A 17408-nucleotide genomic window follows, 5' to 3' on the forward strand; every position below is an offset into this window, starting at 1 on the left:
CTTCCAGGCTTTGGACCACTTCTTGCAAGGAAAAATATTCAATTCTTAACAAGCTGTGGAAAATGCCTTTTACAATTTCATCACCACTTGCTCTCCAGGCTTCTGCACTGCTGGCATAAGCAAGCTACCATTAAGATGTCAAAACTGTGTCTATAGTTTAGGCACACACTTTGATTAATTATACTGCTTCTTGTTTCAGATATAATAAACTTTTGATTTGAAATCGGATATTTAATGAGCTAATATAATGCATTTACTATAATTTCGATGATGCTGCCACTGGTATTGCAGCTGGGACCCACTCTGGGCTTGGACCAGGTGGGCGGGGAAAGTGCAGGCCCCCAGCGCTACCTGGAAGGAGCGAGAAAGAAAAAGTAAGGCGAGCAACCCTCCAAGTTTTCCCAACTCTGCTCATTGCGGCAGGTGCCTTGTTGCTCAGTGCATCGAGAGTGGCAGAAAGAAAAGGGATGGGGCAGAGGAAGAGGGAATGCAAGGGAGAAGGAAAAAAAACAAAGCTTTGAATATAAATCTATATCTATCTCTCTACCTATAACTTGACTCCTCTACTTGGCTCCATAAAGATGGGAATCTTCATAGTATCCCCCAAAGCCCCTAACCTGATGTGCTGACTCAACATTTGTTGATTGATTTTAGAACCTTACAAAAAGTAAGTCTCTAACTTCTGATGGTTCAACTTAAGATTTTTCCACTTTACCATAGTGCAAAAGTGATATGTATTCAGTAGAAAGCACACTTCATATTTTGAATTTTGTTATTTCCCAAGACTAGTGATGTGTGTGGTATGATACTCTCTCGTGGTGCTGGGCAGGGGCAGGGAGCAGCAGCTCCCAGTCAGCCAGGCGATCACGACGGTAAACAACCAATACTGTACTCTCAGCATGCTGTAGTCAATAAATTACATGAGCTATTCAACACTTTACTATAAAACAGGCCCAGTGTTAGATGATTCTGCCCAACCAAAAACTAATGTAAGTGTTCTGAGCACATTTGAGGTAGTGTAGGCTAAGCTACAACATTTGATGTTCAGTAGGTTAGGTGTATTAAATGCATTTTTGACTTATATTTTCAACTTACAATAGGTTTATTGGTATGTAGCCCCATCATAATTTTTAGAAATTATGTCATTAGAGCTGTTTAAATCCATCAACTAATGTTCCACCTTAGACTGTATGACTGAATTTAATTTTATACAAGCATTTTCCCCAAAGTGTGTTCCTTACAATTACACTTTTACAAAATTATTTTTTAGAAAGTGTTCTGTGAATGGATATTTCTCAAAAGAAGACATACAAATGGCCAACAGGTAATATACTGAAGACATATCTGCTCTCCCATGTTTATTGCAGCACTATTCACAATTGCCAAAATATGGAATTAACCTAAGTGCCTAATGGATGAATAGATAAAGAAAATGTGCTATATATACACATTGGAATATTATTCAGCCATAAAAAGAATGAAATCCTGTCCTTTGTAGCAACATAGATGGAACTGGAGGTCATTATATTAAGTCAAATAAGCCAAGCACAGAAAGACAAATATCACATGTTCTCACTCATATGTGGAAGCTAAAAAAGTGACACTCATGAACATAGAGGCAGGGAAGGATGATAGTAGGGGGTATGAAGAGAAGTTGATTAATGAGTGGGTACAAATGCACAGAAGAAATAAGACCTAGTGTTCGATAGATCAGGGGGGTAACTATAGTTAATATTAATCTATTACACATTTCAAAATAGAAGAGAATAATTCAGATGTTCCCAGCATAAAGAAAAGATCAATATTTAAGGTGATATCCCAATTATCTTGATTTGTTCTTTACACATTCTATGACTATATCAATTATCACGTATATGCTGAAAATATGTATATTATATAGCAATTTTAAAAACCCTCTTAACAAAAAGAAATTGAAAAGAATTGAAATCAAGCAGTATGTTTTTAAAAAGGGTTCTGTGGTCAAATAACTGAGAAATGCTACAAACTTTATATGCCATGATCATGATATGGGGGTGGGGGTGTGTGTGTGTGTGTGTATGTGTGTGTGTGTGTGTGTGTGTATATATATATATATATAGAAGACTTAGAAATTGTAGAATAAATAAGTTCGGTAATCTTAACCAGAATTTTCCGAACTTAACCACTGAATCTTTTTTGTTACATAACATGTATTATCATACAAGAGAGCAAGGCTTTACAAAATATTATTTAAGAAATACTTTAAGTAAAACATAATATACAAAGTATACATAATATACAAAAGGAGACAATAATTTACTATGTAAGATATTTTGCTTTACCAAAGAAATGTCAGAGGAAATTTTAAATCTGCTTGCAAACTTTTAAGGACTATAACTAATACATAATGAGAGAAAAGCTTTAAATTATTTTATTAGCCCAATCATTTGCATTGTTAGCTCTGTTTCATGTTTTACTTTATAAAAAAAATAGACTTGAAATGAAACCAAAAATACATAACTTACTTTTTGGAAAGTAATTTAACCCCTAAGAGAATAATAACTGCCTCAACTCCAAGAGCAGCAAGTATTATTCCATCATATAATACAGCTTGTTCTTGAGTCCAGCCATACATATCCATTGTTAATGGAGTAATGATGCTAAGAAAAACAAAAAAAGAAATTATTCTTCTTTACCTCATTGTAATTGTTATACGTAAAGTGAAATATAAACTTTAATAATGATACCTACACATTCAAGAATTTGCATCCCTTTTAAAACTGACACCATACCTGTATAAGCAAAAGTTTGAGTACATTTTAAATGCATTTTATTGTTACATACATAAGCAACTAAGTCTGCCTATTCATATTTTTATTTTTTAATGTTTATATAACTAACATTGCCACATTGCAGAAAGTCTGAAAAATAGGAAAAGAAACCAAACCAATTATAACTCCTATCATTCTAACATAACTAAATAATCATGGTTACATTTTGGATTAAATTGGTCTTTTTTCAATGCAGTAATGTTACTTCTATTAAGTTATTAGAACCTACTGAATTTTTTTTTAGTCTTCCTCAGTCTCTTCCATCCCTACCTTTCAATGTATTAAATACATATTTGTCTCCCTACCTCTAACTTGCCTCCCTTCCTTTATGACTGTCTCCTTCCTTGCCAAGCTTCTTTTCCTACATTCTATCTCCTTCTATTAACTGACTACAAAATGAGATATATGTTTAGAATATTTTTTTAAAAAGAACAATACCATTTAAAAGTTTGAAATCAGATGAGCTCATGTAAAAAATGGTTTGGTGGTTTCTCAAAAAGTTAAACAGAATTACCAGATGATCCAGTAATTCCACTTCTAGGTATACAGAATTGAAAGCAACGACTCAACAGATACTTATACCTGTACATCAATGTTCACAGCGGCATTATTCACCATAGCCAAAAGGGAAAACAACTCAAGTGTCCATAACAGATGAATGGACAAACAAATTGTGGTATCTACCTATAATGGAATATTATTCTGCCATAAAACACTATGAAATTCTGATAACATGCTACAACATGATGAACCTTGAAAACATGCTAACTGAAATAAGGCAGACAGAAAAAAAAAATACTGTATGACTCAACTTATATGAGGTACCTAAAATAGGCAAATTCACACAAGACAGAAGGTAGAACAGAGGTTACCAGGGGTTGGGTGGAGGGAAGATGGGGAGTTATTATTTACTGGATGCAGAGTTCCTGTTTAGGGTGATGAAAAGGTTCTGGAAATGAGTAGTGGTCATGGTTGTACAATGCCACTGAATGGCATACTTTAAAAATAGTTAAAATGGTAAATTTGATGTTATATATATTTTATAATAAAAAAAACCACCCAAAAAATCAGATGAGCTAAAACTTTCATATATCTCAATAATTTGGAAATTAAAAGGATCAAGCAAATCTACATGTACTGACATTAAAAAGTCACAATGTACTGATAAGGGAATAAATGAAGTTGTCAAATTATAGTATCACATAGTCTATATGAGTTGAATAAATACAAACACCAAACACACGCATACTCACATACTCTTACAGTTGCTCAGAAAAAATGTTTGCAAAAATACGAATTGAAGTACTAGCAGTGGTTACTTCTATAGAAAGGAGTGGATATGGAAATACAGTTGTAGTCTTTAGAATTGTTACAAGAATGTACTATTTTTATAATTTAATGAAAAAATATTTTAAAAATAAAAGGACCATATGATAAATAAAGGTCAATAAAGCCTGCGCAAGGCAGAGATTTTGCAATATACTAGTTTTCTTTTCAAGATCAAGGTTAGAGTTAAAATTGCTAGACTGAAACTTGTATACATAAGTAGGGAATTATATAGCTTACAGTTAATTAAATCATGACACTAATTAAAGTTTTTTGACTGTATTTATCATAAAACTCAGACGAGAGGGGGAAAGATTAGTGAAACAGATTCCTTAATAAGAAAGTAAGATAAGGTAGTAAGATTAAGGACAAAGAATGAACTATGTTTAAGTTACAAACCATAAAACATATATGCACTTTTTACATCATGACAAGAAAAATGTGACTTACATAAGGTTTTAAATAACACCTGTCTGATTAACAGTGCATTAAGAAATGAAATACAGGTGAATACATAATCTGATTTAGATGAAGACAGAAAAAAACTTACGTTTCAAAAAGAGCAAAGATAAACAGAACCACAAAAAACAAAATATTGGTGGCCACAACAGCAACTTGATCAATATTTCCTTGGGGAACCTGAACTTCATCTGTGCTTGCTATAGGTAAATAGGAGAAAAATTATATTAACTATACATGTAATTTTTCTTATGGCAATAAAATGTAGAAATTATATGTAGCAAATTCTATGAATAAACACTTAAAATCATTGTTAGGCTTCAAAGTAGTTTAACAGAAACAGGATTTATGACAGAAATAATTTTAAAATGGCACTTAAAAGTAAATTTTCTTCCCAGGAGATATATTTCAATCCTATTATCTCAAGAACTACTCACACTTATTTTCTATTTGGTGTCTCTCAATCCAAAATAGGAATGTATTTTATAGAATTCTATAATATAGTGGTATCATACTAAATACATTTGCTTTAAATTTCTTTTGCAGATTTTTTTATAAGAGTTTCATGAAGAACTGAAATAGTTTATTAAATCAGCTCCATTTCTATGATTCACTTCAATGGATATATATTTGGAATTTCAATGCTATGTTAAATTAGTATCAGTAAAAATCCCTATGTTTTCTTCCAAGCACAGCTGCATTTAAAATAAATAAATAAATAAATAAATCCCTCTGTTCTTATCACCATTAAAAAAATCCTTATTACTAACACATCTTAAGTAAAATTAAAAAAAAAAATCCTTATGTTACCATTTATATTTCTGCAAAGAAATATTCAGGATTTGATGGTGGTTTTATAAATTAGGAGGGCAAAGTAAATGTATTGACATTTCATCTTGAATGATGTAGTTAAGCTACACACACAATATAAGCTATTCCTGGTATAACTGAAAAGTACACAGACATATACATTTACACATACATATCCATCATGCTGTTTTATAATTTATCCACTTATTCAGAGTAAACCAGGTAGGTATTATAAGAATGTGTTCATTTATGTCTTTGAATGTGTGTCTACTGGCAGTGGAAGGTGGGGAGAGTATGATTTTCCTAATGTGCAATAAGTTTCTATAATTGTTTTCATAATAGTGCCTGCCTTTATATCTCAGGATTCTTGAGAGGGAGTTCCTCCTCCAATAATAAGTATACGTGGAAATAGTCTGCTATACTTTGGGGGAATTAAGCACCTTGGGCACTTAGCAAAGGCTAAGACTTCCCTTTCTAATCACACAAAGAGAACTGATCACCTTTGTCTGGATCCTTTTCCAGGAATAGGCCCTGATCTTGGTGGCCCTTGTATTATTGGATAGACCACACTGATTCTTAATCACCAACTGGAAGCCAGTCTTTATTCTTTCAAATCAAATATCAGATTGCCCCAAATCAAACTGGAGTTTGCTTCATAATATGTGGTTAGTTTCCTATGGCCTCTACCCAGTGCTGGCTTCAGTGGGGAATCTCAGAAATGTTGTATCCCAGACTGTGGGAATTAACTAGGTATCCTAATTATAAGAATTTTAAGAAAAGACTATATTAATATATTGATTCAATTCTGTGTAATTGTAAAATATAATCCTACCCCATGATAACCTCTTTAAACTTGAGTATCTTTAAAATTAAAACAATTATGGACGTTTTTTACTAGATGCATTTTATCCAAACATTTATTGAAATTTGTAAATAATTTTATAAAAATTATTTTGAAGTACCTAGAAATCTCATGAAAGAAAACAGATGCCTCTTCTAAACTCACTCCCATTTATGCTTTGGAACAGTGCAGTCCAATGGAACTGTGGCATGATGGAAATGTTCTTTATCTAATACAGTAGCCACTCACCACATATACCCATAATTGAGCACTTGAAATGTGGCTAGTGTGACAGAAAATAAAAAAAAAAATTAGCCAGGCATGATGGTGTGTGCCTATAGTCCTACGTACTCAGGAGGCTGAGGCAGGAGGATTGCTTGAGCCCAGGAGTTTGAGGCTGCAGTGAGCTATGATCACACCACTGCACTCCAGTCTGGGTGTTAGGGCAAGACCCTGTCTCTAAAATAATAATGATAATGATAATAAATAAATAGCCAGATATGGTTAGTGGCTACTGTATTGGGACAACATAGCTCTAGATGTTTGGGACTCAAGGTGTGGTTTGAACATCACGTGGCAGTTTGTTATAAATGCAGATTCTCAGAATCTCACTAGGGTTGCCAGATTTACTAAATATAAATACAGGAGACCCAGTCAAGTTTAAATTTGAGATAAACAATAACTGTTAGTATAAGTATATTCCATGCAATATTTAAAATTTAAGTGTAAGACTGTCCCATAAAATATATTGATATTTATAATAAAACATGTATTTATCTAAAATCCAAATTTAACTGGGTGGGACTTACTTATACTAAAACATTATTCAAATTTAACTGTGTTTTATCTGGCAACCCTTCTTAGGCCTCACTCCAGGCCTACTGAATCAGAATCTGCATTTTAACAGGTTCCAAATGATTTCTAAGCACATTAATGCAAATGAAGCACTGATCTATATTGTTACCCCCTTCTAACTTCCAAAAGACTGCTTTTTACAGATCTTCTCCTTCTCATACCTCAACCATACCCTCTTAACTTCTTTATTCCCTGACCTGATAGCTCCTTGAAGTTAGCATCCTATTTTTCACCTTTAAAAAAAGTAGTTCATACCCACTGCTGGCACTTCCTCCTCTCTCATTCTTGCTTTCTTTTCTTTCATTCTTTTAAATTAATTAATTAATTAATTTTGAGACAGGGTCTTATGTTGGCCAGGCTGGTCTCAAACTCCTGGACTCAAGAGATCCTCCAGCCTCAGCCTCTTAAGTAACCAGGACTACAGGTATGTGCCAAAGCTCTTGGCTTCTTTTTACTTTTTATTTTGAAAGTTTTCAAACACATGCTCATATATCCATCCCCCAGACGCAACAATATTTTGCCATACTTGATTCATTATCCCTTCCTTCCTTTCTCTCACTTTCTCTTTGCTGCTGTAGTGTTTTTTCACTGGGTAACTCAAACTCCTATTTATCCCTTCTCCATTCTCAGTCACTGCTCTCGTTCAGGCTTTCAAACATCTGAATTAGCCTCTGCATGGAATCTACTGTCATATCTTTCCTATGTTCAAAAACTTACTATCACTCCTCATCTCTATGCTCACCACCCCACAACCGTTAACTTTACCTTCCACTATTTCTGCTGTGAAAATTAAATAAAATAGCTATGAAAGCACTTGGTAAAATAATATCATGTCTTTTCCACAATTTTATAAACTCATTGAGGGCAAGGACTGAGTTGCATTCTTTCATATGGCAGGATACTCCCCAAGGAGGACATAATTAATACTTAAATAATAGCTTATTTGGTAAAATATGCCTATTTACAAGGTTCTCTGACTTATATGAATCAAAGAAGATCTAAAGGATGAAAATGTATATTTGTAAAGTATACCAAAAGAATAAAAGTTAAAAAGAGAAACCATACATATTCTCATGGTTAAGGGAGTAAACAACTGCTTGAAACAGAAAGACACATTTATTTGATAGCAAAGTTACTGAAATCATTCCAAAACTCTCAAATAATGGCTCTTTAAAAATAAGATAAAGTGATTTTTAGCAATGGTTTTAACTTTGTTAATCGTGAACACCAAATAACTGATATGGGTATGCTTTTTTTTTTAAGAAAAAATCAATTTAGGTCACATTCAGCTTTGAAGATATTCCCCAATCACCCACTTTATTGTTCTCCAAACTAAACCAAACAGACAGAATCACTAGAACACTTTGATAATGTTACAGTAATTCAAACAGGTTAATAGTACCTTCTTCAAAATTAATATTTTTACACTGTCGTCCTGAGTCATCCACCCGATGTTCTCTTAAAAAGAAAAACATAAATATTTTATCTATGCAACTCTTAGCATAATAGAGAAATGGTTTAAATTTATTACTAGCATTCTATTTTTTCACATTCTGACAGAGTTTGTTTCATTGGTTTCTGAGTAATGAAATTATTACCAAGGACATATAACTAATAAACTTACAAAGATAGAAGTTATAATTCTTATCATATTATCATATATAGGTAAAATAAAAAGGGAAAAAAAACCCAATTCATCCAAAAACATACATGATCTACCTTAGTCAGTGTTTCAAGTTTTTCAGTGATTTTAGTTTTTTTATTTTTTAATCTTTTCAGTGATTTTAAACATTAGTTATAAATGTTTTTAGACTATTGGATAAAGCACTCTAAAGAAATAAAGTAACAAAACTTATGTAGTTTTAGAAAATTACTTTTAACATATATATAACTAGTAACTTTTGTATTTAAGGCTGATACTAATCCATTAATCTACTTAAAATGTTGCTTTCATGCCATTCCCCTACTTAGAAACACATAGTTAATAAATCAAGACCAAACCTTGAATCTTCAAAGACCTTCATAATCTGTTCTCATGTATCAGGTTGTCTATTATTTTAGTTGCCAATACTACATGCTTTGGCTGATTAAAAAAATACAAACACAACTATAGACAACAAAAACTAAATAGATTTCATAATGATAGACTCCAAAAATTAAAAAGTGCATTAAATTTCACAATCTACAAAAGCAGTTTTATCATTTCTATCTAATTACCTTAATACAGCAAGGATCAGAATAATATTGAAAATTCCCAAGAAGGCGCCAAGTAAAACTGGTGCTGTGTACATGTTTATCTGCAGCTTAATTACATCCCATGTCACACCCTTTTCTCCAATGAGTGCAAAACAAGTCTGAAAAACTTATTAAAATAAAATGCACACAGGTGAATTATTATATGGGAGGCATAGTCTAAAAAAATTAAAAAGATATTTACCATAGGCTTTGGAATAACATTATAAAAAATCATCCATCTACATCATGCATTCTTAAAAGGTACAAGAAAATTGGTTCTTGAGGTGGGGGGGACAAAAAATTTATTCTTTTTATATATAAAGCTCAGACATATATGTAGGACACAAAAGATATATGATAGATGCAGTACTAAAATTTTATGGGGTGGAGTGATCAGAAAAAAAATTTCTAAAAAGCCTCCTTAGAGAGACCATAATGAAAAAAAGGCAGAGAAACATGATCCACATGCATTCACAAAGGATTATATCTAAAGTAACTTGTATCTCCTTTTTAAAAAAAAAAAAACTCCTTAAGCAATTTAAATTATGCAATTTCTTCCATAAATTAATTATAAAAGTTTAATCAATTTCATTATAAGAAAGAAAATATCACATTTTAAGTGAAATATTTTACATATTATTGTGTAGATGGTACCTAAATTATATATAATATTTAAATTAGGATTTCTGACAAAAATTGGATTGGAACAGTACTGGTTTGCTCTCCTGGTTTAGATTCCATAAAAGGCTCTATAAAATGTGCATGTAACACCAGAGTGAGGATTTAGATACTGTACCTAAAGCACCTAGAACAGTGTCTACCACACAGTAAGCACTCAATAAATATTAGTGTTTGTTGAGTGGTTATTATCATTGGAAAAGTCATCTAATCTCTTCAAGCTTATATTTACTCACCTATAACACAAAATGTTTAAATGAGATAATCTTTAAAATGCTTTTAAGGTGGTCAAAAATATTTACTGAGAACCTAAGTCTATACAAGGTACTGAGCTCAATACTGAGGGTAGACTGGTAAATAAAAAAGACTCAGACCATGTCTTCATGTATTTTACAATATGGCATTAAGGTTCAATTATTCTAAATTTGTGCTTATATTTGTTCCAGAATACTATTTAATAAATTGAAATATTAGATTTTGATGAACAGTGAATTAGATTCTGTTCTGTTAAGCTTTTTTTTTTTTTTTTGGCTAAATAAAAGTAATGGAAACTGAGGTGGGGGTGAGGTGTTAATGATGAAGTAAACTGAGTTGGATTCAAACTGATAATATTCACATCCGTAATATTAAAAGTATGGACCAAATATACAGTTTCTCAATGTTACTCTGACTAATTTATCTACTTACTTAGCAGAAAATTAATTTTCCTTGGGGAAGTATTAAATTTCAATAATGTTTTTATACTCAGCAAAAGGGTGACCTCGGACAATTGACTTAGATTCTCCATGCCTTGGCATCCTCAACTGTAAAATGGAACTAATAGTACTAAATGTAGAGGATAGGTATCAAGGTAAAATGAGCCTAGCCTCACTGCTGGATCAAAAAATATTCATTTCCCTCCCTTTTCCTTCAGGTATGAGGTTTTATACTTGGATTACACTTAACATTTGAACCTCAGTAGTTTCCCCAATTCAAATTTAAGTAATGACAGGTGAAGAATACCTACCTGGGCCAAGAATAAAACCTAATGCTTGACAGGCACTTGTATTTGCCATGGAACTTGTTCTTTCCTGAAGGGAGGTAGCACCAGCAATATATGACCTAACAACGGCTACATTTCCTAAAAAAGACATAATAACCCAAAGTAAAAGAAAATATTGTTCAGTTTTTAAAATTCAGTCTAATTTGACTTTATACAGAAGAAGAAATATTGGTCAACAGTATAGTCAATTCTTCCTCTTTATGATCATACAAAGAATGTAAGCTATTTTTCCTGATCAAATGCATCAATTAATGGAACATAGTATTTTCAGTAATATGAAATCACCACTAGGGATTTGAGTGAATGAAAAGATGATATAAGAGTATCAAACTTTTCATTAAAGAATACCTAGAAAGCACTGAGTGAATAGCATACTACTGATTTTTACAATTATTTTCAAGGTGTCACAAACTCTCTATGCATAGACCATCAGAAATTTTTTAAAAAAGCACTAACAATTTAACTGAAAAATTTTATTGAGCACTTGTTATGTTCAAGAGACTCTGCTAGGGGCTACAAAATATTTAAAAGTATTATAAACTGTCTCTAGTTGCACAAGTTTATTGTCTGGTTGGTGAGAAAGGATAAAAACTGTATAAGACTACAAGCAAGTGCCAGAGACATGTCAGAGAAGACAAAAATCTGTTAAGGGGCAGGGTAGCCTAAGAGGGCTTCATCAAAGATGTAGAACTTAATTGAATTTTGTTTAGTTTAGTTTTTTTGTTTGTTTCTTTCGTTTTGGTTTTTTTGAGGCAGGGTCTCAAGATGTTGCCCAGGCTGGTCCTGAACTCTTGGGCTCAAGAGACTGCGTCAGCCTCCCAAGTAGCTGGGACTATGGGTACATGCCACCGTGCTCGAACTTGAATGGAATCTTGAAGGATGAAGAATAATGGGAACAGAAGAGAAGCTACAGATAATAGGAACATCATGAGCAAATGCAAAATGATAGAAAAGATTATTTGTCTATTTGCAATGAGAGATCTGTATGTTGAACTGTGAAATATGAGATTGAGAAAGTATGAGACCAGGTGAGAAAGGGCCATAAATGTCAGGATGAATGTGAATTTCAAACAATCAAACATACACATACAAACATATTACCTGCTCCAAATCCCACCAATCCACGAGCAACCAGCATGTAGTATTTATTATGAGAAGCTGGGAGGTGGACATATGCATAGAGGCAGTTGGCTGCCACCGAAATGAAGATGGAGACAATAAGAGGTTCTTTTCTTGGTCTATAATTAGACCATAAACCAAACATAGGTGAAGCTACCATTTGGCCAAGACTAAACGAAGCAATAACCCAGCCCAAAAAACTTGCATCAGCTGTCTGATCAATCTGCAAAGAAAGTATAATACCTTAAGAATTGTTATCCAAGAAAAGTGAAATTTAAAACCTAAATACATTTGTCAGACCATGTAAATTTTCAAACTAAAAAAATAAAAACAACAATTCTAACATACTAGTTTTATAACACTATTACTTATAGAAAAGGATTAAAACTTTCAATAATACAATTAAATGTGCTAACAATTAACTGTCCAAAAGGGAAAAATGCTTGTAAAGCATCATCTTTTAGAATGATTATGGAAATTTCTGGTTCTTAAAAATCTTGTTAAGGAGATAATCACACAACATGTAGAGTAATAACATCATGAAAAATAATATAAGCTATTCTTTAATTCTTGTTTCAAAAATTTTTATTTTTTTAGAGACGGGGTCTCACTCTGTCACCCAGGCTGGAGTTTAATGGTGCAATCATGGCCCATTGCAGCCTCAAACTCTTGGTCTCAAGCAATCCTCCTGCCTCAGCCTCCCAAGTAGTGCCACCATGACTGGCTAATTTTTTTTTTTTTCCATAGAGACAAAATCTCACTATAATGCCCAGGCTGGTCTTGAACTCCTGGCCTCACGTGATCCTCCTGCTTTAGCCTCCCAAAGTGCTAGGATTACAGGTGTGAGCCACCACACCCAGCCCTAATTCTTACACATACAATTCTAATTTTTATTATTTTAACTAATTATTTTTTTAAGAAATGAGGTTTCATGCTGTTGTCTAAGGTGGGGTGCAGGCGTGATCATAGCTCATTGTAGCTTCAAACTCAAGCAATCCTCCTGCCTCAGCTTCCCGAGTAGCTGGGATTACAGGCTCGAACCACTGTGCCAGGCTCTGAATTCTTACACGCACAGTTCTTTAGACTTATGCTACCTGCTAAGCTAAACAGCCATTAGCACCATAAATCTTTTTTTTTAAAACTGAGCACAATAGTCAAATGCATAAAGAGAATAATTAAAACACAAAAGCTGATAGACAATTCTCTCATTAAACCTATTACTCATTAATCCTAAACCTTACTTAGGAAAGAAAATTTTAAAAACCTATTACTAATTCTTCTTTGCTACAAGACAGTATTCTATAAAACATATAGTAGAATATCCAGTATTCTATCACTTAAGGAGGGTTTACATATCACAATAAACTTTTTTTTGGTGGGGGGGAGGAGTGGGATGGGGTCTCTCTTTCCTGGACTAGAGTACAGTGATATCAACATAGCTCACTGTAACCTCAAACTCCTGGGCTCAAGCGATCTTGCCTCAGCCTCCCAAGTAGCTGGGACTACAGGTGCACACTACCACACTTGGCTAATTTTTCTATTTTTTGTAGAGATAGAGTCTTGCTATGTTTCCCAGGTTGGTCTTGAGCTCCTGGGCTCAAGCAATCCTTCTGCCTCAACCTCCAAAGTGCTGGGATTACCGAAGTGAGCCACCATGCCTGGTCTCCTTTTCTTTGTATTAATAAATTACCTAGTTTCAGGTATTTTGTTATGAGCGTCAGAAAATGGACTGATACAAACGGGTTTAGGAAGTAGGGAGAGGACAACAATATCAAATGTTTTCTAGATGTCAACTAAAGTAAGGACTGAAAAGTATCTGTATGATCAACAATGAAGTCACTGGAGACCTTACAAGGGCAGTTTTAGGGTAGCAGAGGAGGTAGTCAGATAGTAGCAGATCAAGGAGTGACTAGGAGGTTAGGAGGTACTGGAGAACTCTTTAAGAACCTTAACTGTGATATTATTATAAATGAATTATGTAGCCAACTTATATACAGATTTTTAGTAAGTTCATTCCTGGAGATTTAAGATAGAATTGACAGGACTTGATGATCAACTGATGTCAAGGTACCCACTGAACTTACATCTTCAAGTCACCCCCTCCTGCCCTTCTAGTGCTAATGGCATCAAACACATGCTATCTATTCTTTTCACAACAATACCTGATAACCCAAATTAATTCTATGGGAAAATCATTACATTATTCTACAGAAATATAATTTGTACATTATGGGAATGCAGACTGTTTAGTTTAGTTTCCTTTTTATTAGGGAAGAGGTAGTGATGGGATGTGAAAGTGGCTTATAAGTAGGTGACCATATACATCTACATTTGACTGGGACTCTCTGGGCATAATCCTGTTTTTCCTGGTATAGCATCTCTTTTCACTTCAAAGTGTTCTGATTTGCATAATAAAGCGTATGGTCACCCTACTTATAAGCTTCTTTTGAGGAACCATTATCTTGTCATTCCAATAAAGATTAACCACATAATACCAAAGAAACTCTCTGGAAAAAATGCTTAACTACCTAAGAGTTACCACCACTACAGTTACTTAAGAGAAGAATAGATTGAAATGCACAAACCTTTTGGAGATATGGCCATATTGACATTATCACAATAGAAAACCCTGTTAAGAGAAAAACTTGATTATTTATACTTATAATAATTTAATCACTATTACAGATGCAAGTTTTGAACTATATACTATGGATTTTAAAATGTCATTCTGAACCTACAAATTTATGGACTCAAAAATGCCCACTTTATCAAGGAATGAGATTTTAATTACCAAAGGAAAATAAATACTAAAGGCTTGAAAAGAACACACAATTATAGTCCCTGATCATAATTAATACAATAAAAGCAGAGGACCTATTTCTCCCTACTCATGTGCCTTTACTGTAAATGGAAAGCTCTGTTAAATTTTTATATCAAAATGAATAGAGGAAAGACCACTTTGTTAGACGGAAAGTGCTAGGCTTCTACCTTGTGTTGTTTGGGAGAGGTAATTGACTGTAGAGAAGACTAGGAAGAAAGAAAATGATCACCTAAAGGGGGCAGTGCTATAAAGAAAGAGTATACTTCAAGATGGCCACATCTTAAAAGAAAATTCATTCTCTCTGCTAGTCTTCACAGCTTGAGAACTGTAATGATTAACTCCAATGCTTTTTGTCGATTTTAAAAGTTAGGCAAATCCAATCAGAAATTCTATAAAACCTATTTTTTAAAATAGCTTTATTGAGATATAATTCACATACTACACAATTTCAATGATTTTTAGTATAATCACAGATGTGTGTGACCATCACTACAATCAATTTTAAATCATCTTTGTCACCTCAAAAAGAAACCCTGTACCCTTTAGGTCTCACCCTGCTACCCTTCATCCCGTCTCCCATCAGCTGTTAAGCAACCACTAATCTACCTTCTATTCTATAGATTTTCTGTCAGAAAAACAGAAAGTAGAATGGTGGTTGCCAGGGGCTGGGGAAGGATAAAATGGGGAGTATAGAGTTTTGGTTTCATAAAACAAAACGTTCTAGAGACTGGTTGCACAAGAATGCGGATATACTTAGCACTACTGGACATATATATGGTAAGATGATAAATTTTATGTTATGCATTTTTTAGCATAATAAAAGACAATTTTGAAAAATTAAATGGGGTTAAAATGTGGTATTTTATGTGACTTTTTAAAATTATGTATTTAATAATACTTACCTACACTGCTGAGAAACATAGTAAGATACAGAATCCTGATAGATCTCCATCGGCTCTTATAATGCTCTTCAGTTTCTACAATGTCCCCTTCTCTAGGAGTAAAGAAGAAAAAAATAATGTAAATTTATCTCATTATATGTAGATTTTTACGTGTTAACAATTTTATTTTCTCTCCTAAAGTCATGAAAATGGTCTGATAGAGCCAGATTTACTAATACTGGTTTCCACTGCACTAATTCATCTATGAATAAGAATTATTTTAAAAAATTTCCATGGATTGTATTTATGCATCATTGTATACAGAAACTTAGGAAATACAAGATAGCTTAAAAAGGCAAAACATTTTGCAAAGCAACTATTTTGCTATTGTTGCCATGCACAAATTAATCAAGAGTAATGAAATTTGTTAAACAAAATGAATAAATTATATAAAGATAAATAAACTAGCTACAACAGTTAGAGCTTCCATAACTGCTAAGTAGTAAAAGATATTAACTATCATCACTATGACATGTTCTACATGATGACAGCAAATGAACCTTGCTGCAGGAAGCTATTTTGTATGGTTATTTTAGCAAAATGAATGTAGGAGTGTATCAGGAAGGATAGATGTGACCTAAGACATTCCCCTCCCTGGGACCTGTTATAATAGTTGCTTTTGCTCCAACATGAATTACCAGATAAATTCTACTAGTGGACCCAGACCAAGGAGAGACCACAACCCTCAGGCCGGGGTTGATCTTTTGAATAATCCTGGACTAAAGGCAAGTATACTAACTAGACATTCTACCTCCGTTAGGTGACACATGAGTGTATATAGTCATTATTTTTACATATATACATGGAAAGTGTTAACAAATTTACCTTAATGTGAGCATTACATTTTCAAATAACAGATATGCATAACAGACAAAATGTCTTATGTTCCAAGATTATTTTCTAAAATAGACCTTAGTGCTATCAACTTAGTCTTCAAAAAAGAAACTTTTCTTCAAATGTGATGTGGTTGGGAGTGGCAGAGAGAAAAGAAAAAAAGAAAAGTAACATTTTTAAGATCTGCTATGTGCCAAGTATTTACTAGTTCGTCATATAATACATTTAAAGTGCTTAACACTGTATATGCCATTCTATATAAACATATCTTTAATCATAATGTAGCATATCTGAAAAAAATAGCAGAACTCCAGATACCTGTACTTTGAAATAAGCAATCTAGTATGCGGAATACATAATGCAGATAACTACATACTACCAAAATGTATGTACCATTTGATATCACAGCACTGGATTTTGGTATCACTTTAAGGTAACGGATTAGTTTTGTATTTTTAGTGAAATCATTATTATTTTCTGGAGATCATAAATTAAGCTTATAACTACCTAGTAAGAGCTATAATTAGAATCAGCCCGAAAATTTTCAAATAACTATTTTGCTCAAATCTTATCTAAATTAGGGAATTGAGAAGAAAATTATTTGATTCTGAAAAAAATTTAATAAAATTGTTTGAGT

At 33.1% G+C, this 17408-nt stretch overlaps 1 protein-coding gene across 7 annotated transcripts in view; it reads right to left on the reverse strand.

Annotated features, from left to right (window-relative positions):
- Positions 1–17408, reverse strand: part of MFSD8 (major facilitator superfamily domain containing 8) — a 28050-nt gene that overhangs the window by 6217 nt on the left and 4425 nt on the right. For 2 of the 7 annotated variants that reach the window (XM_069493689.1, XM_069493688.1), the window contains exons 2-9: positions 15899–15990; positions 14761–14804; positions 12158–12398; positions 11021–11134; positions 9319–9463; positions 8504–8559; positions 4687–4795; positions 2505–2639 (exon numbers count right to left, since the gene is read on the reverse strand). In XM_069493689.1, the coding sequence (XP_069349790.1) occupies positions 2505–2639; positions 4687–4795; positions 8504–8559; positions 9319–9463; positions 11021–11134; positions 12158–12398; positions 14761–14804; positions 15899–15990 (936 nt within the window). Of the gene's footprint in view, positions 1–2504; positions 2640–4686; positions 4796–8503; positions 8560–9318; positions 9464–11014; positions 11135–12157; positions 12399–14760; positions 14805–15898; positions 15991–17408 lie in introns of all 7 variants that reach the window. The other 5 variants (XM_069493690.1, XM_069493691.1, XM_069493692.1 and 2 more) reach the window with 5 other exon arrangements.

Source organism: Eulemur rufifrons, chromosome 18 (genome assembly GCF_041146395.1).
Source record: "Eulemur rufifrons isolate Redbay chromosome 18, OSU_ERuf_1, whole genome shotgun sequence".
NCBI lineage: Eukaryota > Metazoa > Chordata > Mammalia > Primates > Lemuridae > Eulemur > Eulemur rufifrons.